The following is a 10,701-nucleotide window of genomic DNA, read 5'->3' as shown; positions in this document are numbered from 1 at the left end:
GCTGTCGGCGTGATGAAAAGCCTCCTGCGGTAATGCAGATAACATACAAGCACAGGTCAGGCGAGGCCCGTGTAGCCCATCCATCAGGCGCAGCAGCTACAGGCGCTCCCCGTGCCACCATCTGATGCGCGTTATCCGGCACAAATGCGCCTCTTCCCCCAAGGTTAAACGGATGAGTGAGGTTCAGGCAATGACAGCTCCGCTCGCCCTGCAGAGGCGATAAACGAGCCAGGAGAACTGGAGGGGAAAAAAAAGAAAGGGCTGTTTTCTGTCAAATGCTGCTTTTGACGGTCCCGCGCCTGGTGTTCCCGGCGTTCCCGGCGGGCGGCTCCGTGGGCGCAGGCACCGGCCCTCCAGGAGCCACGTCAGAGCAGAGCGCGGCTGGAGCGGAGCTGGAGCAGGGCATCTGCGGAACCCTGGGGGTCCCCAGGGTTGGGAGCTGGGCGCCGGGGGGGGKGTCGCTAAACGCAGCCTGGGACGGGGCTCTCCGCACTCCGCTCCTCGTGCGGTTGCAGCTCGGGTGAGATCCTGCCCCAGCCCTGCAGGGCCAGAGCGCGGCTGTCGGGAGGGGAAAGCACCGGGGCTCTGCGGCACCCTCGGCGTGGTGGGACCTTGGTCCCCATGTGACGAGGTGGGTGACTCGGTGACGCAGCAGCCAGGCCTGGACGTGTGCACACGCATGCACACACATGCACACGCATGCACACAGGTGCACACGCATGCACACGGGTGCACAGCTCCGCTGGCCCAGTCCCAGCAGCTCCTCGCACGGACGAGGCCCCCGGCTGCTCCCCGTCCCGGCTCGCCGTGCAGAGGGGGCTCGGGGCCGGCAGCCCCCGTGGGGCAGGGCGATGCTGGAGGGGGAGGCACGGGGCGCCTGGAGGGCTCCGGGCTCCTGCCCCACGGCGCGATTGCAACGCGGGGAGGGAGGCAGCGCCGGGCACAGCCCCGGCTGCACGGGGCTTGCAGCCCTGGCCGTCAGGGTCTGCCCCTGCGCCGCGCCGCCCCGTCGAGCTCCTCTTGCCCTCGCTCAATGTCACACTCGGAGCCTGTCAGCGTGAAAAAAGGTTTGCATCCGATAAGCGATCGGGCTGTCAGCTGCGGAGTGCCGCTCGCTTGTGATTTACTGCAACGTCGCTAACGGAGCACAGATTTTTCTTAATCTAAATTGAAAACTACTCAAGTAGAAAAATAATTTCATTGCTTCGTCTTGAAGGGGCAGGGGGAGAGGAACGAGGCAGAGCTGTACTGGGGCTGCGCTTGCCTGGGGCGGCCGCGCCGAGCGGCAGGTGCCCCGGCTCCCGCGCGCCGGGGGGACGGCGGGGCTGTGCCCCACGGCCGGGTGCCGCCGTGCCGCGAGTGCCGCCGCGCTGCGGTGCTTCGTGGCAGCTTCGGCATTGCAAGTTGGTGTCCGGCGTGCGATTCCCCCTGCAAACCCGGGCACCCGCGGCACAGCCAGCGCCGTCAGCACGGGCCGGTCCCGCGAAGCCTCCTGGTTGGGAACGCCGCTCCCCAGCCGGGCTGCGCCGGGTGCCCGGAGGGCGCGTGGCCGCCCGCGTCCCACCCGGCGCGGCGTCGCAGGAATTCCCGCGAGAGGCAGCCGGAGTCTCGTTTCCACGAGCATCAAACTCGCTCGCTTTCCGGTTGGAGAAAAGTCCGTGCGTCTGCTCCCCGTTGACGCCGTCTCCATCCCGAAACGCCCAGCGCGGCCCCCGATCGACCTCGGTTTGCAGCGCTCGGTGCCGGGAGGGCCCACGAGCGGGTGCCCCCGCGGCAGGCGGCTCCCGGCAGCGTCCCCGCGCGGGACCCCGGCCCCCCGGCGCCGCGGGCTGTGCGTGTAGAGCTGCCTCGCGGATAGATTGGTAATTCGGAGYGTGAGCGAGTTGCGGGAGCGTTTGCTGAGCTGGATAATAACGCGCCCAGTGAGCCGCATCCCAACTACGCAGCCAAATTAAAGAAATTTTTTTTCCCCTTTAATTTAAAAGTCACCGCTGGGAAATCTCTGTTGGCCTCACCAGTGATTTCCCCCCAGGCTGCCTTTCTGCAGAAATCTTTAATTTTGATTGTCACACTTTGTGGAGTTTAACTCTGGGAAGCAGCGCCGTAAACAAGGTGCCGCTTGGGCGCCGGGGCTGCAGCTGTGCCAGGGTGCCGGCGGCGCTGGCGGGACGGCGGCGGCGCTCGGCGGCTTTGGGGCCAGCGCCGGGGGCAGCGGGTGCCGAGCTGCCCGCATGCAGCCCCGCCGTGCCGCAACGCCTCCCCACGCAGAGAGCTGCACAACAAACCTGCCTGCGCCGGCCCCGCTGCTTTGCTCCCTCCGTTTTTGTGGCATTAATATGCAATAACAGAGAGGGTTTTTTTTTTTTTCCCCCCCCTCTCCCATAATGAGGGCCTTGGAAAGAAATCGCCGCGCAGCTCTATTAGCAATTAAGAAAGAGGGGAAAAAAATGAGAGCACCTCCCTCTCCATGCAGAGCCCCGTGTAGTGGTTCTGGGGTGAACTCCAGAAAGGTTACAGCCCATTTGCATTTTACCCTTCAGTAATTTCAACACTTACGGGTGCAATTAAGAGGCAAGTCTGGAGTTATGAAGCTATCAGTGCGGAGAGACCTGAATACTAACAAACTCCGATATGCATTCGCCTTCCTGGGCCGTCTGATTTATCAGTGATAAAACTGCAATAATGCCAGCAGATTTCCATCGGCCACGGTAATGGGCCTTGACTACATTAAACGCACATTTTTTAACTTGTCTGATAGCCCAGCCTTCCCAAAGCCGTTTAGGTGATGGGTTTGGTGCTCGTTATGGATAGGGCCGAGGTGGCCCCGGAGAGGGGGAGCGCCCGGGGCAGCGCCGGGGGCCGCGGGGATGCAGCGCGCGGGGATGCAGCGCACGGGGCTGCACATGCACGCATGGATCCYGCGGCAGCGCCGGCGCCGGGTCCCTCGCTGTGCCGGCCGCGGGTGCCGCCGCCGCTCCCGTGCCGACAGCCGGCCGGCCTTTCCGTGCCGCGGGAAAGGCACGACACCGGGGCAGAGCGTCTCTTCCCAGCTGGAACCGGCGACGCATTTCGACGTTTACTGCAAAGCAGTGGCGAGGGAGGGTATTTCGGGCCAAGGAGAACATCCTACTTGAATAAATCAAAACATTTTGATCCGATTTTGACCTAYAACTTTCAAAGGAACACCACGATCGGTTTGTTTCTTTCACAAACAGAGAAGCTGGCGCCATCCCCCCGCGTCAATGCGGGAAGCTCCGGGGCGGCTGGGATGCTTCTCCCTGTGCCGGGCGGCCTTCCCGGGGCTGGAGCCGCGGGCGGCTGAGCGGGACGTCGCGCTCGGCTCGGCCTCCCCCTCTGCCCACGTTGGGGTCCCTGCAAAAGCCCTTGGCTGCTTTCCCTGCTTTCCCTTCTCCCCTCTTAGCTCAGTCAGGGCTTTGGAGAAAGGGGGTCTTTCCCTTTAAGCTTCATCCCAATTTAATTGGATACTTTTGAGCCCAGTTTCATGATTTCTGCAGCAATTTGGTGTGAGATTTCTTTCTTTCCCTCCATTATCCACTCTGATTAACTCAGCTGCACCTGTCAGCTTTTATTCCRCGGCACGGGGAGCGCTTGCAAGAACCTGTTAAAATGCATGAGTTTTATCACATTCACTCTTTCCTGGCCAGCGATGCCGAACTGGGAGCCRGGAGGGAAGGGGCTGCTGCGGGGGCCGGCGGGGGGCCGGGCTGCGGCTGCGGGTGCTCAGCCCGGCTGGCTAGCGGGGTTGATCCTCCTCCCCGGTGCGCCGCAGCCCTGGGGGTGGCAGCAGTCGCCTCGCTGCTCCGAGGGAGCCGGCCCGGCTGGAGAGAGCCCGGAGCAGGTGGCTGGGTAGCTCCRGAGCTGATGGATGGTGCTGGGGTGCCCGGTGGGGCCGAGCGGGCTAGTGGGTGCTCTCGGGGCCGGCCGAAGGCTCCGGGCGCAGCAGCTCGATGCCCTCGACGGGCGGGTTGGGGGGCTGTGACCGTGCCCGGTGCTGCTCGCGCACGTTCCCGCACTGCAGATGTGGCCTGCGTGCGAGGCGGGCGGCTGCCGACGGCCGGGCTCCATCAAAACGTTGCTCCGCGGCTGCAGATTTTCCACTTTGTGAATGCTAATTTTACATTCCAGTTATAACTTGTTCCCTTTTTCTCATTTTAATAAAAACGAAAGCATCCGGAAACACTAGTGCACCCAAGAAAGAGCGAGATCTGACATAATTAAAAAGTGGCTTCAATCAGGCTGTTTTCCTAATGGTTTGTCATATCAACCCACACTGCCCTGCACCCCCCTTTACTCCCAACCCCCTGAGGCATCATTTACATTTCTTAATAACCCCTCATTAATATTCATGATGTGGGGAGGGTAATAACGGCTGAGTGCACACCACTAATTCAATTTCAGCGAGCCTCAGTGTGTTTAGTTAATCACCGGGGGACCTGGGTTACTCAGTACAATTATTTATTCGGAATTAGATCTTGAGGCATCTGGATTGAAAACTGAACTAGGAATAAAATTAAAAAGGGATTCTCCTCCCGCGCGCTCTCCTCCTCCTGCGGCCCCCCGACTCCCCAGCAACGGCGCCGAGCGCCTCCCCGGGTCCCTGCAGAGCCGAACAGAAAAACTGTTGTTTTCTTAACGGCGCTGCTGCCGCGCTGATGGGGAATGCTCAGGCGGTGGCTGGGATTTCTCCTCCTCGGCAGGTCCCGGCGTGGTCCAGCCCGTGCTGCGGGCTCCTTCGAACCCGTGCGGAGGAGACYGCGCCGCGAGCTCGAACACGATGCCTCGAGCAGCCGACTGGCCCTGATCTGCGCCAAAGGGAGGTTGCTCTCGGGTTTCCCGCGGCCTCTTTGGCCCTTGCACGGGTGGGTGCCCGTGATGGGGGGGGGGGGGGTCTCGCGCCCCCCGGCCGCAGGTTGCACCGTGCCGGCTTTGCCGTGCCTGACGCTGCCTGCGCAGCAAGTGGTGACATCTCGGATGAGGGGGTGGAATAGGATACGGCGTATGTGCCCCGGAGGGTGTGCACCCTGCGGGAAGGCCAGGAGGTAAAAGGTCGGAGAAAAAAGGTAAGAAAAGGCCAGGTTTTGGCTACACTGAGACATCCATCCTGGAGCCCCGGGGATGGCCCCAAAGAAGCCAGCGTCTGAAACGCTGTGATTCGAACACAGTGCAGCTCTCGCCCTTTCTGGCCAGCGAGCCCTGTGGCTGCAGGAATGTGATCAACCCCGCAAGGCCTTGGGGAGCCCTGGAGACGTCCCCAGCGCACGGGGCCGGGGGCCAGCCCTAATTCGGCCTTCCAGAGCAGCAGCGCTCCAGGAGCGCTCGCAGGGGCTCTGAAAAACCCCTCCGCTGACGGCTGCACGTAAGGCCTGGGATGACGGCGAGGCGGGTGCTGGCGGGGAGCAAGCTGGAGACGCTTGTCGTAACGTCACTCGTGGGAGGCCGGTGATGGATGACTGAAAGCCACGGGCTTGCTGCACCTCCCAGCCCTGCTCCCCTCTTGGTCCCTCCAACCAAAGAGCCTTGCTGTGACGAATGAGCATCCGGGAGAGGCCCGGGAAGGAGAGAGGATTTGGGGGACAGTGCAGTGCGAGTCGCCGGCACCTTCTGGTGCTCTTCCCTCGCATCCGAAATAAGCTTGGATGCATAAGTGGCATTTGCTGGAACAAGAGGGGAGATGCGCCGCTGCAAGCTGGGGATGCTCTCTGCTGAGCCCTCACCCTGCACAGCGCTGCCGTGCTGCTGCTCTCGGGGAAGGGGGGGCAGGCAGTGCCAGGATGCCGAGGGGTTTCGTTCGCAGCAAAACCCTCCCTCCCTCGCTTCCGTGGTGTCTGGGAGAGGCAGCTTTCTCCTCCTTCCCCTCCAGACCTCACGTGTCCCGGCGTCCAGGCTCTGCCCGAGCAGTCAGGATGCTCAGCCCTCGCGCTGCTGCATGCAGCTGGCACCACGGGGCGAGAGGGGATGCTCTGGCCCCTGCTGCAGGATTGGTGCCTCGGGGGGGGGTGTGTGTGTGTGTGTGTGCGCATCCAGGCTTCCTCTGTGGGCGTTTGCTCTCACGACCAAACAAAATAACACGTTTGTGCTCCAGTCCTTCCAAATTCTCCAGCCCTTCCAAGTTCTCCAGCCCCTTCCTGCAGCTTTGCAGCATGTTTGACCGCTCCCTAGGAGAGGCTGGCATTGGGCCCCACTCAGAACCCACCACTGAGGACATTCTGCTTTTCTCCAGCCTTTCATTTACTTGAGGGTTTTTTTTATACTTGATTTTGCTTCTGTTTTTGCTTTTAATTCAATATTTTGTCCCTGTGCTCCAACTCCCTTTATTGGATAAAAACACTCTGTTATTGAATCCTGCCCTGCAGCTGCTTGGAGAGAATTGGGTTTCCCGGACAGCAATAAGGTTGTTTTGGAGCGTTACGAGGCCGGGCAGAGCATGGAGACGGGAATAAGTCCAAAAGGAGCCAGTGGCTGCTGACAGTTGTTTCAGTGACAATCGCATTGTGCTATGCTTGGTGGTGCCACACTCTGCCTCTCCATTTTACGCAGCGCCCCGAGGGCTGGCAGCACGAGGAGCTCAAGGCAAGAAAACAGAAGCAAAAGGAAAGCCTGCGCAGGTTGTTTCTAGGAGCTGTTTGGAGACAGAGGGAGGTTTCAGACATGGCCTGAGGACCAGGGACATACGAGCCGGGACCCTTCCCGCGGCAGGGCTCAGCGCATCCGCAGGACGCCTGCCGCCCTCYGCTGCGGCTGCCCCTCGAGCCCTGCCGCAGCTGGCACTCCAGCTTCAACCTCGACCGCGTCCCAGCCGCTTCCACCCTCCTCCCTGCACAACACAAGCGATACGAGATGTCAGAGCTCGGTGTTTGTTCCACGCTAATTCCTTTCAGTGCCTTCACGATTAATTTGCTCTCCCAGACACATCGCTGGCAGTCCATACCCGTGCTGGTTTTCCAGCCGTCGGGGCTGTGAGAAATAGCACCTGAAGATTTGTGCCTTTCCCATGGGGTTGTAGATTTCTGGTTATCAAATTTTATTTAGGTTGGTAAATGCAGCTGCCACTTCTCAAATTCATGACTTTATGTTTTTCTGAATATTCTCACTGGCCTGCACAATACTGCCAAGAAAAAGAACTAATGATTTACTATTTTCTATTCCTTTGCCTTCTCAGGTGAAGCTGCACCGGGGAGTTATTGGGGCATTGATAGACTTATTTGGGTCGGGCCTTTTTTTTTTTTCCATATTGAAGATTAATTCTCTTTTGCAGCCTGTCTTCCTCCTCTCCAACGCTGGACAGAGTTTCCCAGTCTTCATTTGCAGACTCTGCTGACTGGTGCAGTCAGCAAAAACTCGGCTTTGCTGTGGAGCTGCACAAGCTCTACGGACTCATATTTTTCTCTTCAGAGACACAATATTAGTGCCAAGCAGGAGAGAGGAATGTGACCTTGCTGCATACCTTGTCTCCACTGAACCACCGGCTCGTTAAGTACCCTTTCGATACAAAGTCCTGATGGTGATAAGCTATTGATTATTTTCCTGGTGTACCATGGCATTTCGAGGTGTTCCAGCGCAAACCACAGTCCTGGCTGTCAAATGCCTCTTGAATCCATCAAGCCTGACAGGAGCTGCGGTGTTGCCATCCAACACTATGTTCAGCTATTTCCTTTAGAGGGTAATTTGGTTAACGTGCCACCTTTGGATTGGATCTCTGCCCCCTCTTTAGTTTAGTATCAACCACTCCCTTCAGCTAAAGGTGCTATAGCCAAAGACAGCTCCTGGCACTGAAAAACCTTCCAAACTGAGGGCTGAATGACAGCCCAGTAAATTCTGCCCAGCAAAGGCAGTTTGTGGKGTCCTAACTCCCCCGCTGCCATTTCTGCAGCCTTCCTTTTCTGTCTCCGTTGCTAGAGCTGCAAAGCAAATAGGTGCTTTTTATTCAGCAGCGAATTACTACATGTAAAGTACTCTGAACCCAGCAAAGTCTACATAAATAAAACTACTGTTAAAGGTACTATTTGCAATTTATGAGTTGGCGGCTCAGTTTTCCTATGACTTACTCTCCCCATCTGCCAACATTGCGCATCGAGGTCCCGATTCTGCATTTTCGGAACTGGCTGCCCTCTGAAGTGTCCCTTTTACTTCCAAAGCTAATGGGATTTTTTTTTCTTTGCAGTATTGTAGCCTGGATGTTACCTGCCTCACACTGAAGCTGCAAAGCTCAATTTATTTATATGTATCCACCACTTTGAGAAGTATGAGTAAAATACATGTTCAAAGTGCTATTAAAGAGTGAAAGAACCCCCCCCCATAATTTTAGGAAGATAACATCATTCAGCAAGAACAAAGGCAAGGGAATGGAATGGGGAGAAGAAACGTTAGAACAGCAAAAAGATCCTGTCTGATGTTTTTACATCTGCTGGGTTTATGAAGCTTCTGTCTGTAGATTGAGGGTCAGTTCTTATCTCCTTCTGTACTTTATTTATTTTACAATTGCTTATGTCTTATTTATCACCATCACTTGTCAGGCTTTCCAATAACTGTATTATGTTCACAAGTATATGTCAATACTCCTGGAATGACTTGTGAATGTTTTGTTTTCACAGCTGGTGGATTATTTGTATACTCAATAAAAGAAAGCCAGATGATCCAATAATTATTCTCTATTTATCTTGTCTTTAAAATGCAGATTTGTTGAGTTAATTTCATCATGACTGATATCTTCTATATTTTATTGAAACCACAGGGGATGCTATGGACTTCTTTCTTTGAAAACATTATATATATTTTTAATTTCATGAGTATTCTCAAACCAGACTCCTACTGAGATAACTGTGTAATAGCTGCAATCATTATGTTATGAAAAATTATTTAGCTCAAAGCTGCTTTTTAAAGAATAGTTGAAATATATTCAATAAGATTTGGGCCAAGTTGACTCTTTCTTAATTATTCATATTTGTTAAACTGAAAAACACGTCTATCCATGGCTTTGCATTTTGTTGAATTACAAAACTATTTGTCACGACCTTGGTAAACAGAGGGATTGTCACGTCCCCTCCTGCTGGATTCAGTGCTCAGATATTGGCCTGTTTTCAAGGTGACAGTGGTTAATGATGCTGTGTATAAATAGAAACGCGTTGTCAAAAAACGTTGGCTACAGACTTCCATATTTCCTAGCCTGTCTCAGCCCTGGGTAGGATTCGCAAAAGGTTACAGAAACAGTGTCAAAAGAAACGACTGATTTCAGGTGCCTCTGCTCTGCAGCAAGGAGCTCCAGTCCGTGAGCGTGCTCTGCTGCGGTGCCGAGTTTCCTCTAGTCTCAGGGTGGCTTCAGCTTTCGGCGTGATATGACGCAGGGCTCCAGCGGCTGCCAGACACGTTGCACAAAYGTGAACTACAGCCCGAGCATCGCTGCGTCACCCACCGGGTCACGCGTTCACACCACTTGCTCCRCAGGTCTCCTGCGGGCAGATACTGGATGGGATCAGCTTGGATGCACCTTTTTTCGCCCCAGTAGTAAAGTCCTGATCTTAGGGGAGTGGGAAAGGTATGAGAGACATCCTCTTTGTGTCGGGGATGCATACGAGTATTCGTTGATCTGGTACTTATTTAGCGCAGCTGCCAGGCTCACATCTGCTGGAGTCCAAAACAAAAGGTGCAGCCTGCTCCCAGACACCTGCCTGCGAGCGCAACGGCAGGGCCCGGCGCGCCAGCATTGCCTCGTCGCCTCTCTGAGGAGGCGCAGCTCAGCCCGCGCCAGGGCGCAAGCGGGTGAACAGCTGCCTGTGCACACAGCGGGCAGGAACCTACTGGGGACGCAGCAGCTGGAGGCACAAACGGTCTCTGGGGGCTCGAGGCGCCCGGGCGAACCAGGAACTCGCCTCGCCACCTCCTTGCTGCGCAGCGCGTGGCGCCGTTTGCTCTTGGGCCCCCACCTCCCTCCGTCGAGGGGCCGCGCTGGGCGCTGCGTCCTTTGGGCAGCGCTGCGGCAGGGCCGCCCCGCGCGGGCCAGGCAGGCGGGAGGTCGCATGCCGCCTCCTCCGCGGTGCTGGCTGCAGGAGCCAGCGGACGTGGCCCAGGCGGATGCGGCCCTGATGGACGAGGCCCCGATGGATGCAGCCTTGGTGGACGTGGCCCAGGCGGATGCGGCCCTGATGGACGAGGCCCCGATGGACGCAGCCTTGGTGGACGTGGCCCAGGCAGACGAGGCCCCGATGGACAAGGCCCTAGTGGACACGGCCCCGGCGGACGCAGCCTTGGCAGACCCCGAGACGCGATTCCTCCCTCGCAGTCCCTCGGGCTCCGTCCCGGGGCAGCCGCCCCCGTCCGCAGGCCCAGCAGGGCCATCCCGCTGCCCCTCCCCGCCGCGCCATAGCTGCCCCGACCTCTGCCCTTTGCCCTCTGCCCTCTGCCCTTTGCCCTCTGCCGGGCCCTCCGGCACTCGCATCCCCCCCCCACCGCCACGGCAAGCACCCTGGGGCCGCTTTGCGGCAGTGTGGCGCTCGCCCGACTCTCACTTTCCGGCAGCCAGCCCTCTCCCCCTCCATCCCGCCTCGCTTTCCGGCGGAGTGGCGCCCTCCCGGCTTCCCGTCGCGCCCTGCCTTACGGCGCGGTGTCGCGCAGCCCGGTGGTCGGCGGCGGTCGCCATGGACGTGGGGGAGCTGCTCAGCTACCAGGTGAGCGGCCCCGCGGGGC

The 10,701-nt window shown here is 57.9% G+C and overlaps 1 protein-coding gene across 1 annotated transcript in view; it reads left to right on the top strand.

The window, feature by feature from the left end:
* The first annotated feature begins 10,483 nt into the window (after nt 1-10,483).
* The window catches only part of CTNNBL1 (catenin beta like 1), a 64,369-nt gene continuing 64,151 nt past the window's right edge, over nt 10,484-10,701 (top strand). The window contains exon 1 of the mRNA XM_026056374.1: nt 10,484-10,682. Within this exon, the coding sequence (XP_025912159.1) occupies nt 10,653-10,682 (30 nt within the window). The 5' untranslated portion in view covers nt 10,484-10,652. The remainder of the gene's footprint in view (nt 10,683-10,701) is intronic.

This window comes from Apteryx rowi, unplaced genomic scaffold (genome assembly GCF_003343035.1).
Source record: "Apteryx rowi isolate R43461 unplaced genomic scaffold, aptRow1 scaffold_0, whole genome shotgun sequence".
Classification (NCBI taxonomy): Eukaryota; Metazoa; Chordata; class Aves; order Apterygiformes; family Apterygidae; genus Apteryx; species Apteryx rowi.
This window is presented reverse-complemented; position numbering and strand designations above follow the sequence as displayed.